The sequence below is a fragment of the Microtus pennsylvanicus genome, chromosome 17 (assembly GCF_037038515.1).
Source record: "Microtus pennsylvanicus isolate mMicPen1 chromosome 17, mMicPen1.hap1, whole genome shotgun sequence".
Classification (NCBI taxonomy): domain Eukaryota; kingdom Metazoa; phylum Chordata; class Mammalia; order Rodentia; family Cricetidae; genus Microtus; species Microtus pennsylvanicus.
The window spans coordinates 10195856-10217019 of NC_134595.1; the positions used below are offsets into that span (position 1 = coordinate 10195856).

At 39.6% G+C, this 21164-nt stretch overlaps 1 protein-coding gene across 8 annotated transcripts in view; it reads right to left on the reverse strand.

Annotated features, from left to right (window-relative positions):
• Positions 1 to 2160: 2160 nt before the first annotated feature.
• The window catches only part of Ikzf2 (IKAROS family zinc finger 2), a 143756-nt gene continuing 124752 nt past the window's right edge, over positions 2161 to 21164 (reverse strand). For all 8 annotated transcript variants that reach the window (XM_075951339.1, XM_075951337.1, XM_075951334.1 and 5 more), the window contains 3 exons: positions 19819 to 19956; positions 13787 to 13930; positions 2161 to 9432 (listed from right to left, as the gene is read on the reverse strand). In XM_075951339.1, coding sequence (XP_075807454.1) covers positions 8708 to 9432; positions 13787 to 13930; positions 19819 to 19956 — 1007 coding nt within the window. In that variant the 3' untranslated portion in view covers positions 2161 to 8707. The remainder of the gene's footprint in view (positions 9433 to 13786; positions 13931 to 19818; positions 19957 to 21164) is intronic.

Consider the following 21164-nt stretch of genomic DNA (forward strand, 5'->3'; position numbering starts at 1 on the left):
CCCTTTTTGCCCATTAGAAAGTTTAGGCAAACACCTCCCTTAGGCATTGTGAAAGCCTACCTGTCAAATTAAGATTAAAAAACAGAACACTGGGAACTTCCCTTAGGGCTACTATGGGGTTTTGTTGACATTTACAGCAAGAAACAACAGGAGGGGGCATTGTTAAAACAGTCTATGAAATTGCTTCATCAAGGCACTTGTCCTTCAAGACAGGGCCTTTGGCTTGAGCATCGTGATAAAGTATATTAGCATAGCAAGATACCATCTTGCTTCTGACAGGATTTTCAGTGAAATTCAAGAGCATAAGGGATGTTCAATTAAAAAAAAATTGGCTCTTGCTAATCGATAAACCAGAGCTTAACATTTCTGATGAAGAAAGGCCCTTCCTAAACCTAATACTAGTAGTAATTTGGTAAGTTTATTCTGCTTGCTATTTTCATGCACCCTTGTCCAGCCATGGGCTTTTATTTTGAAAGATGCTCTGGTTGAGGTTATACATGTTCATTTGAATTTGTACTATCTCTCATTTGTGTGACATATGGAAATGAATTTATTGAGAACTATTGCAAATATCCACGGATTCTATAAATATGTACCAATGAAAATGTAACAGCTATCTCAAATGTGTGTGGGACTTTATAAATTGGCACAAGAGCTAAGCACATAACTAAAGCTGAGTAAAAAAAATGTCAGTCATCTGGACCCTTTTAGATTTCTACTCAGGAATTATCTTTGTAATAGAACAATCTTCTCATGGAAAAGATAGTCCTTGTAGAATGTGAGGCATATGGGGCAGAGCAATAGGAGGCAGAGCTAGCAATCGAATCTACTCAGTGCTACCACCAAGCTATGACTTACTTCATTATTTCTAAAATTATTATTCTGTTCTGGTTACTAAAAAATGCTGGTTTATAATATGATTACTGGCCAAAGCACTTGTGTTTACTCCATGGAAATCTGGAGTGAGCTACATTTTTCTTTCCTCATAAATGATGTCTTTTAGAAAAGGAAGAGACTCTGACATGGAGGTACCTTAGATTAATTTTAAAGGTAAAGACAGGATTACTTGAGAATTATCCGAAGTATAGTTTTAACCCTTGAAAAAAAAAGTGATGCCTTGTTCTCTGCCACAGCGGACCCTAAAAAGTGCTGGGGCACAGCGAATGACTAATATGGGGGCCCAGTGAGTTCATACACATCCGTGCTCCGGGACAGGACTGAGACAAACACAATGACAATGGCCAAGCCATTATTCACAGCTTAGTCTTCAGGGGCTGGAGAAATGGATTGGTGTACAGAAATCTCCACAGAAAGCTTTTATAACAAACCATTTCTGTCAGAAGTTTATTTTATTGGTAAAATATTAAATAATATACAGAATTAAAAACTGCACTTACACTTCTGAAAAGAAATAAATCTTGGACAAATTATATGCTTGTTCCTGAGATTGGCTAAGTTTATTCCAGTAGCTGTGCACTCAGACAGTACAAACGTTTATAATATTAACCCTTTCACAAAGAATTACAAAGGTTCTGCAGCTTCTTTAGTCGTACACACACACACACACACACACACAAACACACACACTCACACATGCATATACACACTCACACATCCCCTACACAGTACCCACGGACACGCACAGAGCGTGCATGTGTGTGCATTAGAAACAAAGAAAACACAAGTCCCACACTTGAGTCTGCAGTGATGAAACTGTTTAGTGGAGGTCTCCCAGTCGGTGTGCAGCAAAGGGACAGCCCACACAGCTGCAGAGGCTGTGGCAGTGCTTCCACAGTAAACCCCATTTGCTGAGGTATTTGAGCCTTAAAAAACAAAAACAAAAACCCTACATTACACTGAGCAAACCTGACATACAAGGTCTGGAATTTTAATTTTACAGATATTTATAGATATATTTCTTTTTAAACAATAGTTTTTATTTCCCCAAATTATTAGTTGAAAAAAAAATGAGGTTTACTGGTTTGATTTTTCTTTCTTTTTTTCTTCTAAAAAAAATCAAAGTATTCTAGAAACTGTCAAGCAATTAGTCCTTAAAATAGTCTAATTACCTTTGGTATTGTTAAAGAAAAGAAAGGTAAGTAGCCAAGACACATACTGTACAAATGCAGCAAATGCCTTAGAAAGAAATGCCAAAAAATGTTACTTTTTAACAAAACATGTATTTACATTACAGCAGTTTTACTACAGGAACACAGGTATTTAAAAAAAGGAAAAAGAAGAGCACGCTACATATAAATATGGATGATACAAAAGCTATTCCTCAATCTGCACGAAAACAGGTCTGCTTCAAATATTTAAAAATTTTTCTTCAACAGGTAATATGTATTTAAACCTGACCTAAGTGCTTTGATGTTTGTTTTCCAAAAGGAAGAGAAATAAAAACATTAAATATTAGTTATTTAACTTAAGAGCATTATACAAGAATGGGAGAAAAAAATCCAGTCTGTTAGGATTTCAGTTTCAGAGTATATTTCTCACTCATAATTTCAAAGGTTATTTAGGCTAAACGAAGCTTCCAGAAACTCAGAAAGTCATTTGTTTCTACGTTTTTTTTTTAATCTTTTGATAGTGGAGTGATTTTCATCTTTGCTTGCTGTGTCCTTTGACATGTTAGAATTTCCAACGGTTTCTTTTTGCCAAAGAAGAAATGTCAGACAAAGAAAAATTACCATAGTTTTTAAGACTTCACGAGTGAGTGATATTGCACTTTTATGAAAAGAACGAATATCTGTTAAACTAAACAGAAGCAAAGCCTTCTGAAACTGCAAATAACACATGGTTTAAAAGGCTGGACTACTTGCACAAGCCCGGGACTTGGGGACCCCTTCCGAGCCTGGAATATTACCAAAGAACTGTTAAAGCACTTGTCCACCTGGCTGGAAGAAAGTTAACTCTTTGCTTTACATTTTTATTCTCATTCTAAGTGTTGGGAGGGGGGGTGTCTATTCTTTTATGACTTGTATTTTAGAAGAAAGCCAAACAATTTAACAACCAAGCAGAAAGGAGTCAGACAGACACTCTGATTACAGAACCTCTGGAGTCACACAGGGTGTCTCATCCTTGAGGATGAATCAAAGTAAGGACTACAAAGCTTACTGTTTCAACGCAACCACGCTTTAAAAAATATAAAACTACCCTTGAGTATAAAAATACACCAGCAGATTATACAGCTAAGAAATACTACTGAAAAAAATTAAGACTTAATGAATCAGAAGCTCAGAGTTGACCTCCTCTTCTATTAGGAGCATCAGGAAAAACACCCAAGACAATGGAGGAACGGCTGTGAACCGTGGAGACAAAGATGTGAGAACTTACAACTGAAGAGATGAAAACCTATCTTTGTCATACGAAAGGGCACGCGATTGATGCGCAAAATCTCAAGTGCTCCACAGTCAAACTTTTCTTTAGATCACAGTTTTGTAATTTGAACAACTTTTTAAACAGAACAAAACAACAAAAATATCAGCAACCCTTAGATTCTTTTTCTCGTTAGTTACAGTGTATTCTTTTTAAAATCCACTTCCAGTAAATGAAACTCAGTGACATCCTAGCATGTGCATAGCAGGGGATTTGGTGACCTCCATCTGCACAAGCTTTCCTTACTATGCGTTACATGAGGTAAACCGAAGGCCTGATGTACTGCAAACTGGCTTATTTGTACCTATAGGAAGTTTTTACTCTGTACTTAACATGGCTTTTAGCACATGACCTCTAAATTTTCATATTAATTCATAATATAAAAGTCATCTTAGGAAACTAGATGTTTATGTACCACAGTCTATATGGGATAAAGGTGAATTTATAACAAACATGTCAGAACATATATAAATGGAGTATTATGGGAGAAAGACACCATAAATAGAATTTAAAACTCATCTCTAAGTGCATATGAAAAAATATCCACAAACTCACAGTACAGCAAGAGAAAACAAAATAGAAATAGAATGTTACATAAAACTTTTGTGGAAATTCCAAAAATTTAGGTCTCTATAATAAATGTAAAAATGTTCAAGGTGTCATTAATTTGGCCTAAGAGTGCATCATGACAGAAAGAAACACTAGCATAGTACAGCTTCTTGGTCACATGATGTCTATGTTATACAACCAGCAGCTCAGTTTCAGAAAGCTTTTATAGTTTAAGACACCCTCCCAAGTGACAGCCAGCCCTGTCCTAACATCCGAGATGGTGCTTTGTAGAACAGCTATGTCACATGAATGATGAGTGTTTTGTTCAAGGAGAAACGAGGATCTGCATTTCCACATTATTTCATAAACCAAGCACTGGCTAGAAGATAGAGGATCCAAGACCAGAACAACACTAGTCGGGTAAAAAAAAAGATGCAAAACAATACTGTCATGATTGACCTCAAATTCTACGAAAAAACCTTGTGTGATGTAAAACATATTCTACCTCAAGAATAAAGCAAACACACACAGAACAATTCAATTCGCTGCTAACTTGTGACTCTGCCTTCTATTTTTCCTCTATCATATAATAGTGTTCAGATATACTATCAAACTAAAAAGATTAAAATCTGATTTTAAAGTTTCCTCTCACTTTTGCCAGCTCAACTGAAAGTTTGGAAATGGAAATTCTTTTAGCAGGGTTTTCTCTTTTTTCTTTTCTTTTCTTTTTTTTTTTTTTGCTAAGAACACAAAGGTAAATTAGAGAGTACTTAAATTTTATGTGATTTTTTTTTTTAAAAAATACACAGTAAAAGTGTGGTAGAGCTAAAACAGCTTACCAACACTCTCAATGCATTTTTAAAAGGCACCAATATAAAATTTTATAAGTATTTAATACATTAAATTCAGGATTTAAGAGACCAGTTACTGTATATTTTAATTATTTTGCAGAAACTGGAAGACTAAAATATTTATAAAATAACTTTTATATATACAAAGTTTAAATTTACCCCTTGCTTTTTTCCCTTTTTAAATACGGGGAAATATTAACTGTAGAATACATAAAGGCAGTACTTGTTAAAAATAACATGTGAAATATAAGTGACGATGACCACAAATCTACAATTTTATAATAAACAAATAACTCAAGGCTAAGGAAAATGTGTAGCCAGGTATCCTTGATAGTCCAAGCGCTGTCCTGAATCTAGGAACAGGCAGCTTTCCTGGTCCAGCACGGCCTCCTCTGTTTAGCTTTCCACCATAACTTACCATTTTGGAGATAAGATGAAGTAAGACTTGGAAAATACAAAGTCAAAATTTAGACTACACAAAAGTCGGGGTCTTGTGAAGTGTGGAATTGTGACATAATCAGCACAAATACAAGACCAAGCTGCTAAATCATTTCCTGCATTTTCTTCCTCTCATAAAAAGAATACATATTTCTTTAAATTTTCGCCAGTCAACTTAATATCTTTTCATTGTTTCACTTTTTTTCCCCCTGGATGTAGAAAATGGAGACTTGGGATCTAAGTTGCTGCTAGCCCTAAAGACACACTGATAACATTGGGATTTCTTAATACAACCTGGTAAAGCAGACCTAAGTGCTGATGGATCAGCTGTACTTCTAACTCTAAGCTTCATAACACATCTGGAGATGCTAACCGTCTCTTTTCAGGACTCTTCATCATGAGAATGTGCGATACACATGTGCCCGCAAATGTCATGCCTTCAATCACCTGTGTGTATACCAGCCAGCCAGGTTACTTCATCCGAAACCTCAACGGTCAACTCTCATTTCCACATTCTAATCAGAAATTTCTCAACGGAATGTTTGTATGGCAGTGTTCCCGCCTCTCCCCAGGGCTCACCATGCTGGTCACTGTTCTAGAGAGCCTTTATAGCAGCCATTCATCACTATTGCAGAGGGGCAGCCTGCTTCTCCAGAAAGAACTGGTGATAAAAAAAAAAATTCTGGGCAAGATTAGGACAGGCATCTGATAATTTTCTGCCCAACTGGAAAATACAGATGATAACCCACTTTCACACCCCTCAAATACTCTTTGAATTGTAAAATCTTGCTTAAATAAACTGGGCTTGTAACTGCTCTGCAAAGTTGATGTATTTGGTATCTGACCCCCTCACTTATTTTTAGGCACTACCATGTCACCTGTTCTCTTCGGTGGAAACGTCATTGAGAGTCCCTCAGACAGCATTATGTCCACAAAATTCACTATGACATACAATTCTGAGATCACCTTGTCCTTATTTGTCCCTATGAGGCCATCTATGCATTTTCCTGTACCTTGTGTTATGCATCTTTAAAAAAACTGCTAGTGTATCTGCATAGCAAACATCCTGTCATAGCTAATTTCTTTGAATAAATCAGGTTTTCCAACAAGATAAAATTAGAAAGGTAGAGAGTATGTTAGTGCCATCTTCATGGGGCGGGGGGTCCACAAATCTTTATGTACACTTAAATTCAGCTCAGTCCTAGGGCAGAGGGAGATGCATGGTTCTTAATACAGTAGGTATGAGGAGAGAGAATGAAGAAATTGATAAAGGATGCCAGCAGAAATTCACACAGCCAAAATTACGAACACTTGGACAGGCATCCAAAAGCTTTGTTAAATTGCAATAAAAACAAAAAATCATGAGCCTTATCATTATTTACCTCCCTCACACAGAAATGGCATTTCCATCATAATTCGCGAGAGAGTGTACAGAGTAAGAGGGGAAAGGGAGTCTTGAGAAGACCCTTTGTCCCTGAGTAAGCTGTGTTTTCACAAATTACCAAGGGATGACAACAAAATATGAAAAACCCAACATCCGGCATTAGCTCTATCTTTGTTTGGGTGTGTTCTCTTACATGTAAAGGAATCCTCTGGACATTTCTCCAGAAATAACCAAGATAGGGCTAGTGAAAGAGCTCAGTCAGAACCTTCTCACCTAAACCTAGCTATGTTAGAGCTAAGGTGGCTTAAGAGAACGGATGAGAACATAGCTCATTGGTGCCTCATTCTCTAGGCTCGATACTACCCACGGCACAATGCAGTTGCAAGGTTTCTGCACCCTATTCAAGGGTCTGCTCGAGCAATTATTACTGTGTATCAGACCTTCCCCGTTCATAAATGACTATCAGATAATCCAGTCATGGTCAGACTGTTTCCTCAAACACAAGCAGTGAGTTATGTCTGCCAAATGCATTCCCCCAAATGACTTAGGATAGTGTGCTCCAATTCCACCCACAAATGCCAGTGAACTCCAGAGAAAAAGCCAGGCACTCACAGAGATCAACTTAAAACCTACACATATGGAAGTATATGCCTTGTGCAAATAAAGAGAAGACAGAGAATCTACTAAGGGATTGAGATTAATTTCTGACAAGGATTTATAGAGTTGAATTTTTAATTTTTTTTTAAAGTGCAGGACTTTCACCTGAAGACTGTCCCATTCTCAACTCCAAGAAGGGTAAAAGAAAACTTTGTTGTTCTTTTGTTTGACCTGCGGTGTGATATTCAGGTTACAAAGAAGTTCCCTTTTGTCCACAGCAAAGGTAGTAACTGTTACTACTGAAGAAATGGTGGAATAAAGAGCCCTAGCTCATAAATGACCTTCCAGTGTTCAACTGACCACATTCAGGTCCAATTAGCAGTTGCTCCAAGATTTTGAAAGAAGGAGCCAGGCTTCTTAAGACCTTCTATTCCAAGAGTCAGAGAGGAATGGACTATGAACGGAACACTGAGTGGTCACAGCTTGAAGAAAAATACCAGGCGAGGGTTCTCAGAGTGGGATTTCCCCGACTGTTAGCCTAATTACACTTTTGCTGACCAGTTAACACTGATTAAGTGTGGAAAAAGTGACAATCGTAACACATCTTTAGAAACAAAACCGGATATTAGGCTGCTGTCACATTACAATTTAAAAGAAAATCCCAAATTGTGAAAAACAGAAATCTTCCTGGAAACTGCTGACTGCCTCCTACCCACTCTCGGACCCACCATATGTTATTCTGAAAACTACATAAAAATACTATTTGTTCCAGGTGTTAAAAGTAAGGCTGCCAGGGTGTCTATAAAATGCCAGTCATCAAAACTATGGAAAAACAGTGCACAAGTTTAGAAAAATAAGATTAAAGGACCTCAGGTGTATCACAGTGGCCCCTAACTACCTGTAGTTTAAAAGTTTTACTATATGATACAGTGTAATACATACTGAATTATAAATTCCGTAGGGGAGGTAAACACAGAACCCACAACAATTCAACTCATCCTAGGAGTTATTGGGAAAAACAATGTGTTTGCGTTCCATCATCTCTACGAACAGAAAATAAAACGGACTTACATTTTGAAGCATCTTGGAGAGTAAAATTACTTAGAGCATTTCAAATTGCCAGAGTCCTATCCAGAAAACTCTCAATTTCCCTACCTTCCATCATGATCCTGAACATCAAGGGCAAACCAGACTATTTTAGGTGAATCTCCCTAAAGGATTTCCCAAAGCAGGACAGGCCTTAATCTGGACGCATGGCAGAAATAGACCGCTTTAAACACCCACAAAATAAACAAGCCAGGTTACCAGTGAGCATCCCATCCCTTTCCTCAGGTTTCTTTCTTACTATAATCAGGCAGAGCAAATGACATTTTGTCCACAAAATAAGAATCAAGGACAGTGACAGTATTTAAGGAGAAAGAAGGTCACCCTCAGAGGGAAGGTGGGGCTGTAAGTGCAGTATCTCTTCATGTGCAGTTCTTCATGGGGGTCCCCTTTGGAATGAAAAGGCCTAGTGGAATGTGTGCTCCCCTCGAACAATGTGTGATGAAAACTCATAACGGTCCTGGCTTCTGTAGCCACAGATGTTGCATTCCAGTGGGTCCCGGTAGCCATGGCAACCCATGTGAATGGTGTACATGACATGGTCTAGGAAAAGGACTCGGCAGTGCTCACACTTGAAGGCCCTTATCTGTTCTCCTTCTCCATTGAAAACCTTATAGATGTCCTTCAGAGAGCCCTTGGTGGCCTTGGTAGCATCCAAGGCCTTGACATCCTCCTTCATGTAAGGTGGGCTTTGCTTCCTCTTGGGGTTTAAGGCAGGGTTTCCTTGGTAGGACTGGTGGTCATCATGGCTGCTTTCTGAGTCAGTAGAATCGAGGCAGCTATTGCTGGGAGAGGCCTCTCTTTCCTGGGGTCGACTCTTTGGTCTGATGAGAGAGATGGGGCCATCCATGTTGTTTTCGTGACTGTCAGACGTCTCCCTGCTAACGGGTCTTTCTATCCTGCTTGGATGATAGACCTGAGAATAAGCTGAGCTTAGAACCGGGGCCACCTCGGCGATTGTGCTTGGTGCATGCTGCATCAGAGGGTGAAGGGCCTCAGCTCCAAGGTAGGTGATTGCATTGTTGATGGCTTGGTCCATCATGTGAGACTGCATCAGCTCAGCCTCCTTCTCATACGTTAAGTTCATATCAAAATGAATATCTGGGTAGCTGAACCGCATCAGCTTTTCCCCTAAAATTAAAAAAAAAAATCGAGAAGAGAAAAGAAAAGGAGAAAACACAACAAAATTAGTGGTTGAATTAAAAACGTAAAAAGGTACAAGTTAACTAAACACTTGGTCCGTTTTACACAGGTCAAGTGTTTGGGCATTTTCGTTCTGTCAAGATGCACAGGCACTGTGATCATGCTAAAGAAATTGGTAACGAGCCATTTCCACTTGCACTAATGCCGTCCCGGAAATGCCCAGCCTGACAGCTTTTTACTTAAATTTTAACTTTTATTAAAATTTCATTTGCATGACACTCAAGATTTTAGGAGAAAGAATAAATTCCAGGTCAAAATGAATCAGAGACTGTGCTCATTTCTGCATATCTCAAACACAGGAATGAACTACAAAGCCCAGGAGAGCAGAAGGGATGTGGTCATAGACTGTGCTGTTTTATTCGAGGAGGAATAATTTGGTTGAATTAACTACTACTTGAAAAGAAAAGCTACCGAGTTAATATACATCAGTCAGTAGAATGCAAACAATCATTATTAAAGTGATTTAAAAGCTGATAAAATAAATGTAATTAAAATGTATTAAGAATTGTTTCTAAAAACACTTGTTCACAAAGTTGGAAAGTATTTAAGTTTTGTTTTTTGGGATTGGTGACTTTTCAAAATCCTTTTCTTGTTTGAAGTATATTGTTTCTCCTTTAATATTTACTCTCTTTCTCTCTCTTGTTCATTTGTTTTTCAAGGTAGAGTTTCTCTGTAGCTTTGGAGTCTGTCCTGGAACTAGCTCTTGTAGACCAGGCTAACCCGGAACTCACAGAGATTCACCTGCCTCTGTCTCCCGAGTGCTGGGATTAAAGGTGTGCGCCACCACCTCACTCAACAAGAGGATTCCGAAAGCTGCTGTCGTGAGAGGCCTGGGCTAGAGCAGTGGTGGGACAAATGGAGAAAGGTTGATGGATCAGGCAGTGCCTTTGCGTGTACTGCTGCTAGCTCGGCCTGTGCGATTCTCTAGGCAGAGGTAATGAGAAGAAGGAAGCATGAAGGTGAGTTTTCAGTCTTGGGAAACGGAGTGGGTGATAGCAAGATAGAAAAGGGGATAGCTTCGGTTTGAAGATGAAGATGAAGAACAGGTACATCTGGTGAGTACTCAGAAGATGTATCTGGGTGGGAGATACAAACGCGACAGCCTCGGTTGGTAGAGGGCAGCTCTAGAAGCCTGACAGTTGATAGCATCACTCAGATGTGGGTGAACTGAAGAAAAGGTCAAGAAGAGTGCTGGGGAAATTCTTTTGTGTCAACAGTCAGAGCCAAGCTGGATTCTCACACTTTGCAGTGTATCTAGAACACTGGCCCTCTTTCTCATGGAACGAGGATTTCATAAGGCCAGAGAATGAAAGCTTCACTCTTCACTGTATAAGGACCCCAGAATCCTCCAACAACAGCTTCTGGGTGAGTTTCTAGGGTCTGTACATCCTATGCACCAGCAGTGCTATGGAGAGCAGGTGCCTAGGCCGATCCCTAAAAACATCTGATTCTCTACATGTTATCTGTGTGGTTCAATAGGCAAAGAACTTGTATGTACAGATAGGGGCACCTATGAGTGTGTGCGTGTGTGCATGCGTGTATGTGTGTGTGGTTTTGAAAATGAAAAGAACCAAGAATGGGTCTTCCATAGGGCAGTTATGTACTCAGTCCCGAGTCTAGTGGGGACTCTTTAGAATTCTATACATGTGGACAGTTCAGTGAGGAAGAACAGAGAAGCTGGAAGAAAAGGAGAAAGACAAATGTTCTAGAATACAAGAGAAGAGTGTTTTTCAGATGGGTTTAAGATTTCAACAGTGGCAGGCGCTCTTAGGATGTGTGTGTCGGACACTGCCTCCATGGGACTCATTGAATTCAGAATCATGCAAATGGGTTGCAGCCTCTAAGAGAATACTTTCAGGGGAACCTAGGCAAGAAAGCCAGGTTGCATGCTCCGGAAAAGGAATAGAACAAAGGAAAGCATGAGAAGGAGGCACTAAGAATTCCATCTTTGAAGAGGAGAAAGCAGATGGAGACTTGGGCTGAAGTTAACAGAATTGCCCTTGAAGTCCAGATAGCAAAGTGAGAAAGATGGAAACAAAATGAGGACAGGACAGAGAACTAAGGAGCACAAAATCCAGGAATTAACCTCAATCAGAGAGAGGGATGCTGCTTTCACTAAAAGAGGCCAAAGACATGAGGTATTTGCATGGACGCCCACAAACCTAGAGCATTGGTGACGGTATAATGCAATCATCTCATTTGCTCCCTGTGACTATAGACATAAGACTTTCAAGGACAGACGTACGAAGTGTGTGGACAGTAGAGACATGTGGGAAATGGCCATGTGGGAGTAGGAGAGAAGACTCCAGGATATGTTGAAAGAATGTCATTACATCCTTCGGGTAGCCGATCTGGTATTTCAGATCAATTGCACATTTACCTATAGTGGCAGTCATTCACAGGAATTTTGCCAGAAATACTTACTGGCAGCTGAGACAGAGTGTGGAAAAAGATGCTGTGCTCAACTCATGGGACAGTGAGATGTCCCCAGGAGGAGTAGGACCTGGCAAGAGAGTCAAAAATACTGGCAGGCCGTGGTAAAAGGGATGAAGTGTGAATCTCAGCTGTGTAAAGTAGGGTAGAAGAGACAGACAGACAGAAGGTCAGGAATCACTGCCTGGAGAATGCAGTAGGTCAGACAGCAGTGTTTAACTGAAGGGCATGCGAAAAGGGTTCATGCTAAGTTTAAATGATGAAAATTTCCATTTTAAGAGCAGTCAAATAGAGAGTTACTCAATTGATGAAGCTATTGTTTGCTGCATATTACCAGAATATATTCCAAATAAAAAAAAACAAAAAATCAGGTTTAAATAAAAATATAATGTTATTTTAAAATCATATTGTGGTTTTTATAAAATCCTCTCTTTTAAGGCATTCCAACACTTGGAAGGGAGAAGCAGATGGATCTCTGAGTTCAAGGCCAGCCTGCTCTACACACAAGTTCCAGGCATCAAGGGCTAAAAATACATCCTGTCTCAAAAAACAAAAAACAAAAAGAAAGAAAGCAAAGCAAACAAACAAAAGGTAGCATTTCTGAGTCAAAGGGAACACAAACTGTGACAAAAAATTGGCTACATAAATTCAGAAGTTAGAAATAATAGTAGCTTGTTCTTTCCAACTACATCAGTAGTCGGTTAGATATGACTATCCCTCACAAAGGAATCTCTTTCTAAACTAAATGAAGGGTTCGACATGGTATCTCCTGCTTGCAACAGCAGCATGAAGTGGGCAGAGCAGGAGGATTGCTGTGGATGAGAGTGCAGCAAGGTGAGGCATAGTCTAAAAAATACAAAAGAAAAAGTGCCTAAGTAGAGCCTAAATAAAACAAAAGATAAAGTAAGTAAGTGAACTGCCACCTCTCTTCCATGCATAGATACCTTTAAAGGGGAACGGGATGAAAAGCTCTACTCAGTACAATTTAGAGTCTCTCTCTTACCCTGCTCTCTGGTGTTAGAAGGTGAGAATCTTTTTTACTAGTTTTACCTCTATTTTAAAACCATATTACTATAAGAAGATTTTACATGTACAACAATAATAGTTCTTTAATAACGCTTCCCACTGAAACTCGATCATCCATACATTCTTAAAAAAATGCAAGGCCCTCTTCCTAAAAGGTGACCCCCAAAATACAGCATAGAAAAAGACAGATGCCAACACTGGGAACACCAGGGAATATCGAAAGACTTGGAAATGAATAATAATATCCACATAAATATATGATTTTTCATCTTTTCAGCTCAAAAATCAAAGCCTGGATTAAAAATAAGGATCAAAACACAGAGTACAGATCCATGTTTTAGACGGACACTGCTACATTAACTTTTGATGGCAAAGTTTGGAAACACCTAACATGCCTTTGAATTCTAGATCAAATATTCAGAGACTTAACATTAGAAATTAAAATAGTCAAAAAAGCTGACAGTAATAGAAACGAAAAGATACCACAAATGTGGCCAGTAGTGTCGATCCCATCTCTTACTCAGTATGAATTAAATTGACGTTAGCTTTAACACATGATCTCACTTTACATATCACTGCATGCTGAGATGGTGCTTACTATCTAGCAATCATCCTTTAATACTTTCCCATAGGCCTAAGGCTGTGCACACGCAGTGTGCATGCACACCGCACACGGTAGGTCATAGAGCGGGAGAGAACGATGTAGCAAAGACATGCTTGTTCTCACATCATGGAACACACCACTCATGTCTAATGCACGGAACTGTCTTGTTCCATCGCCGTCCCCAGGTACAGAACCAAATCATCCGTCTGTGCTGCTTACCCACAAACTTCTGTGGAGTGGAGCTTTTGCGCTTTCCCATGTTTGCCGTGAGCTTCTCTATGACAGCAGGTCTCTCAAAAGGCACCAGAGAAATATTGTTGTCCATAATAGGCTCTTGTTCCTTACAATCTTCCATGGGCGGTACTACATAACACCAAATAAGAAGGCAAGCTGGTGAATTCTTCAACATTTGAGAGACACAGATATGTATGCTATCCTGATATGTGTTATATAAGATAACTTTGTCTACTCAGATAAAAGGAAATGAAAAAACACAGTATTAAAAAATATTGTTTAGTACCACACACACACAGTTTATTTTTATGAATCCCTCTCAGATCAGTGACACAAACTGTTACCACTGCTTGTGACCAACATGTTCATCTGATTCTTTTTCTTCATTTTATTCCTCTGAAGTATGTGTAGTGTAGATTAAAGTTGGTAATTCTTTAGACTGCACTATTACCAAGACTTTGACTTTAATTTTCTAAAATAATTTACATCTGTCACCCTGTTTTGGAGGAAGGCTCAGCAGCGGTTGGGTATGGATGACTCTTCCCCTACGTGCTTTCCTGCAGCCGGCCTTCTATTTGATGAGGCCTCAGCCTTCCTGGCTACATAACCACCTGCACAGGGTCCCTCACGCAGGGGGTCCGGCTCTGTGCTTGTCTGTGCAGAGTTAACTGTAGGAGCTTCCAGGCTGTGGTTCATCTCTAAAAACAGCTCTCGAGGAGGAGGATGAAGGAACCCATTTCCAACCTGGCTCTCTGGTTCTCGGAACTGCTGCCCTAACTCATTTCACGGCTCCACTCCCCGTGCTTGTCTCGGCTGCTGCTGGCCTCAGTATGGACATTGCTAGGGTAGACAAGGGACTCAGAAAAGTCACTTTTCAGTAAGAATCCTGTCCAGGATATTTAGCTAAGAAGAGGGCAACATTCCACACAGATCAGAGGAAGGACCAGAGGTTCTTACACCTCCTGGGTGCTCTTTCCTCATTCAGCATCCACTGTTGAGTGATTCACCCAGGTCCTTTTATTTGTAGAGGACAGACCTACATGAGGCATGAAACCCAGTGCGCTCTAGTCTCCAAGGGGGGAATCCCGCTGATGGACAGCAAAAATTTTAAAGCAAAGCTGGAATGAAAACACATGTCACACGACTTACTGATTATCAATACATGTTGCTGATCTTAAATGAAAGAGATCACCAAGAAGCCATTCTTCACCGGGTCATTTTTAAAAAATCAACCATGAATGTCTGGGTAACTTAGTGGCTCCACCGGGAGAAGTTAAACTTTAATCTACATTTAAGAAGGCACCCTCTGGCTCTGAATAACAAGGAATTCTCTAGCTGTTGGATGTCAGCCAGTGTGGAAAAGAAAGGCAAGGTGAGAATGAGAAGTAAGGGCATTAAGCACGGATACTGTTTATGATACTATCGAGAGAAAAATTTCTCCCAAAGGATCACATAGGATATTATGTGATCTTTTAACAACTATAAATAACGTGGAAGAAAAAGCAAAACTTTTTAAGCAAAAGGGTTAAGAAAAAAACAATACCAAGTTGATCACAGACCTCAAGTAAGAGAGCCAGGAGGCAGGAGGCTGAAGTAATGGCATTGGCATGGCAAGGAAAGAGGCGGTGGGATGAAGATTATGACCTGTGTTTTCAGTAGTAAATTCATAAGCACTTACTACCGTAATAAAATAATGACACGCTGGGCATGGCGGCTCATGCCTGTAACCCCAGTTCTTAGGAAGCTCAGGCAGGAGAAGTGCCATAAGTTGGATGTTAGCCTGGGACAGGTACCAGGAGTCTGTTCCAAAACCAAAAACAATCTACCAAACTACAAAGTAGTCCACGTGTGAACCAAAGAACATACATATCACGGGCCTAGACACAAAACGAAAAATATTGGCAGGCAAAAAATTGTTGTAAAGTTTGCCCCAAAGGCAGTAAAACTAGTCGATGGGGTTTGCCCTCCAAGTTGAATATGCTAATTGGTTCTGAAATGAGTAGTCTAAAGAGCGGCAGTTTTGCTTTAGGTTTTACACTGAATTTTCATATCTGCACACACCTAATGCTCAAAATGAAACCTGGGTGGGGACTCTCCCACACCACATCCACCTCAGTTCAGATGACTTGTCTCAAGTTCAATGAAGCTCATGTGAACTGAAAACAATGACTATAACAGAGCTTGTTCTATTCTCTATTTCACAACAGCTCCTCATGCCAAAAGACGAACTTTCTGCCACCCTGGCAGCGATACTGACGGACAGAAACTTGGTAGTAAGCACTACTTCAAGGCTTTACATTTAACAGTCTGCACGATACTCAGGAAGCAGGTGCTCTTCATTTCACAGGCAGGGAATCGACGACACCACGATTGGAGGCAGTATTTGCTGTGCATCACTATCAGGTCAGAATGCTAATCCTGAGAGGTTTTGCTTTAGAGAATGCCTGGACTGCACTATAATATTTTTGTAGACATATTTTGAATACTGCCATCGTATATAACGTCTCGACAGCCTTGTAAATTCATTGGGGAAAAGACCTGACACTTTTTTCCTTAATTACATAATCTGAGATTTGCCTTCATAAATGTGGTGCAACTTAACATATTGTTTCTGGATCTATACTATTTAGAATTCAAAACAAATTTTCAAGGTAGTTCATGTCTCAATTGTATTAATTACATGACAAGAGATTTATCTAGACATACATTTGATATACATATGATAATAGCTTCATTTGTTGGAGCAAATTCCAGAACTCAGCATCTTCATCTTTTTTGATTTTATTTGAAGTAATATGGAGGATAAAAGTGTATTTAACTTTTCATATCATATTTCATCACACAAATAAACCAAAATGTAGATCAATAAGAGTATTCCCAACACTGCTTCTTTTTATCAAAAATACTTCAAATTTCAAATTCTAAGAAAACTTCATTTTCTTTCCATTCAACTGATATTTATAAGAACATTTAATTCTCTTCCTAAATATGCCTTCAGTACTCCGCCCTACTTCCTTGTCTTGACACTGTCTTTGCCTCCTTTCATTGGATCACTGGGACCAGTCTGCTCATACTTTCCGATGACCCAGGGAGACATCAAACCTTTCTCCACATTGATGATGCTTCCCTTTGGTGGACACTGATTTTAATCACCCAGTGGCTTCTTATCGATTAAACCATGACATTCACAGGCTGGCGCAGCATACAGTAACAGGTTTGCCTCCCAACCTGTTACTTCACCCTTGCTTTCTGTTGCTCTTTCAATTAACTTGAATTATCTGCTAATTTCCTTTGATGCCTACACACCTCTTCTCTGCATGGGACAAACAGTCTGTCAGCTGTCAGATATATGGACTTTGTCTCTCTTCTCATTCTCAGATCTGATGCTATGAAAGTTTGAAGCTTTCCTCAACTTCTCCATCAGCGAAGAGCTGTGGCCTTGGAGAACTTCACAGACATCATTACTACAGTGTTCACTTCAGCTCATTTGGTTATTTTTAACCTGGATTGTTCACTAATTAATAAAGGTATATAAAGCGCAAACTTTTATCTTTCTACTTCCAGGATGCTCCATAGCAGGTCTTTGAGAGTCTTTTCTGGATGAAGTGGAAGAATATCACTTTTTCTTCAGATCCTTCTTCTCATGAAAAGCCAGTTTTGGAAAAGGGAGGCTAAGAAAATTAACTATGTCAGACATGGAGTTGAGGCCAGCAATACTGACAAAAATGTCCATTCATACAACTAACAGAAAGGGGGAAACAGGTAAGAGGACAGAAGAGAAAGAAAGAATAATAGGAATTTCTGAGATGTAAGGCAAGCTATGCATATGAGACAATTAACAACTGTAATGGCATCCCACCTTTGCTTCCCCACGACATCTGTCGTTTACTTCCTCACACGCTCAATACAGTTCCCTATTAAATATGTTCATGGAAGGAAAAGGAGACTTACAATGCTCTCAGAATATTACTATGAATCCAGAAAAGCACAGCCACAAAATGGTGTTAACCATGCAGTGGGTGTGGTTGATGCATTATCTAATAATTAAGAACGAATGTTTCAGCCTGAACATCAAAACCTGTCATCATTTTACTCCTCCCTGGCCCGGTCCTGCTGTCCCCACCGTCTTGCCTTCTCTTTCAAGCTCATTCCTACTGCATTTTAGGATCATCACCAGAGCCTACGCTGGAGAAGGACTAAAAACCTGGGAAATGGGACAGTACCAAAGCCCCAATTACTTAGAAGCCACATAGCTATCTTTCCCGAATATATGACACACATTCTGAGATAGGTCCATATACATATAATTCTCTGAAATGAGATAAAGTTATGAAAAGCTCTGGCTTTTATCTCTGTAGACATGTAATTCAGAAGTCTGTAAATGAATGGATAGAAATAAATTAACAGAATTTGCATATGCCCTCTAACCAAAGGCCAGAATTGCAATGGGGGACTATCACAAGGAGAAACCAATGAGGACATTACGGAGCATCTTTGGAGAGCTTCTGCATGCAGCTGAACCCGCTTCAGCCCTCTGTCTCTAGTCAGCCCCCAAACCAACCATTTAAAACGGCTGTTCTCAACCTCAAACAAACCTCTGTCTCAAAAAATACTAACATTATAATTCATAAGGGCAGCAAAATCACACTCATGAGGAAGTAACAAAAATAATGTTATGGTTGGAGGTCAGCACAACAGGAGAACTGTATTAAAGGGCTGCAACATTAGGAAGGTTGAAAGCCATTGATTTAAAACAAACCTATGATCCGAGGAGGCAAATGCAAACCCCAAAGTTAAATGGTGATAACATTAAAAAGAATGGCCTATTTACTGGCTCTTAGTATTAAAGCTGTAAAATCTAATAAAATGTAATAATCAATTAAGACACTTATCATATAACCTATTACATGTAATTCTCACAACATACCTATGACCCACATATTCATAGACAAGATAGTCAAACCAGATTCCTCAGGTCCAATGCCCACAACTGTATAGCCTCCACGCTCTGGGTCCTATGCTACCTCACTCATCCGTTTAGTTGACAGAATTAGTTCTTTATGTAAGGGCTCAAACTAAGGTAAATAACTAAAATATTTAAAACTGTGAAAAAAAAACCCAAATTAAAACCCACAAAAATCACGTCCACAGTATATTATGTATATAAAAAAGCAAACTAAAAAATTGATAAACAATCTTTGATTGTCTATATCTAAATCAATTAATATTTATATATTTTAAAGTGACTGGGGGAAATTATACCATCTAGTATTAGTCAATTCTTTTAAAATAAAAAACACAAATATACCAATAAGATGTAAGGGCTTTTGTTTTTATTTGTATGAAATCCCTTGGTATAAGTAGATAAGAGAGACGCTAAGAATTTAAAGATGACCTTTGTAAGAAGACTGATTTGCTGAACTAACTAACTTCACTGGACCTGTCCCACCACTGGGACCACCTTCCACACTGCTAGGATGCTGTCCTGACAGAATGTATTTTACGAGGAAGGAGAAGGGTCAAATTTTGGTCTAGGTTATCTTTTGCATGTGTATAAAGTAAAACTACCAATTCCTCGAATAAATTATTAGGCACAATATCAAGTTGGTTATGCACCTCTGAGAGAAGCTATAACACCCAGTGAGGAGGATTAAGCCCCTCTGCATCCATGTACGGAACTCAGAGATTTATGTGGAGCCACTGCCATAGAGAGATACAAGAGAAGACTGAACAGTCCTTTCCCGTGGCATTTCTAATGTAGCTCTAATGCTGGCTGTCATTACTGTGCTAACTCAAACACATGCTATCAGAACTGATTTGAGAGTGCCACGGAAACTCAAGAATCTCGTTCGTCGTGTGTTCCAAAACAGCTCGTGTCAACTGCTGAGGAAGATAATCCCATGCAAAGCAAATGTGGTTGAAAACTGTCGAAAGAGAGAAGGGACGGTTTAACCCACGAGAAGGCCTAGACCCGGCAGACTAGGAGGAAGAAGAATCACAAATGCATTGTTACCCACCATGGTGACTCATGACCTGCCCGGCAGCTTCCATGCTGACATTCTGGAGATAGTTGTGGCAGCGTTCCTTGTGCTCCTCCAGTGAGCTCCGCTGCTTGTAGCTTCGTCCACAGTAGTTACACTTGTGAGGCTTACCCACTGTGAAGAGAGTCACGGTTAGTGTGCTCCTCGCCTCGGCAAATGAACAGCTCAACTTCTGATATTGGGAAGAATCGTTTATATGCTCTTCAGACTTAGTCTTCCTCCTCCACACTCCAATTTAGGCAAAAACAATAAACTGTCTACTAAAACGAAAGACAGCAAGAAGATAGGAAGATCGCACCTCCAGGAGTAGGGGAAATACTGAATCAACTCGTGCTCTGACTGTATTGTCTGCATTCCCATCCTCGGGGCTGATGATCGGTCTGCACATAATGTGACTCTTAACCCATTAACCTTTACAGTTAAAAAGACTTGTCAGGGCTATCCTGCATACACATATGAGTTTTAGTAAGAGCTGAGAATTTTTCTGAAGAAAAACTATAAATGCAACAGCTTGAAATGTCACTGTTTAAATAAAAAGAGATTATTCATGAGTACCAAGAAAATTAAAAAGAATTCAAGCACTGAAAAATTATAGATATATAACGAGAGAGGTGGGTTTTCTATCTGTCTGTCTGCCTGTCTGTCTGTCTATCTCCCCGCACTCGGTTAGTAATTGTCCACATACCAGAGCTTTGCAACAAGTGGGTACGCTCTTTTTGCAGATCCTGCCTTTGTGCTGCCAAGAATTACCTTCCAAAGTGCTGTGAGCGGGGGACCACTAGAGCCCTAACATATTTAGTTACCATGGAAATGGTGCCTTCCACAACATCTCATATCACGGAAGGGAATTTCTCCTAATAGCTATGGAGCCATTATCTCAATACAGTTACTAAAACATGTACTGTGATGTTTCTGGTGAACAACTTTGAAAAACTCATAGAAAAAAACCTTACGGACTGAGGGATATTTTGAGACAGGATTATCCTTAAGGTTGTCATGAGCACTTCGCTTCTTGGTTTGACATGGATCCAGAACAACAGACACCAGTAAGTGGTCAGCGCCAGAGCCCCTGAAGGACAGTGGGAATCAGGCCAGCTAATCTCATTTGACTCCCTGAGGAATCGTTTAGCTTCGCCTAGAGAACAAAGAGCAGCCTCAGTTTTCACAGTAATATCCTCACTGCCAGCAACCTTACAAACCCAGGTGTTGACACGCTAGAAACCGTAGAACTGTAGCAAGCAGAAGCACTCAAAGTTGCTTAACCTTTGCACTGATGATCAGAAAAACAAATGCTCAACAACAGCAAAATCAACCCAAACTGT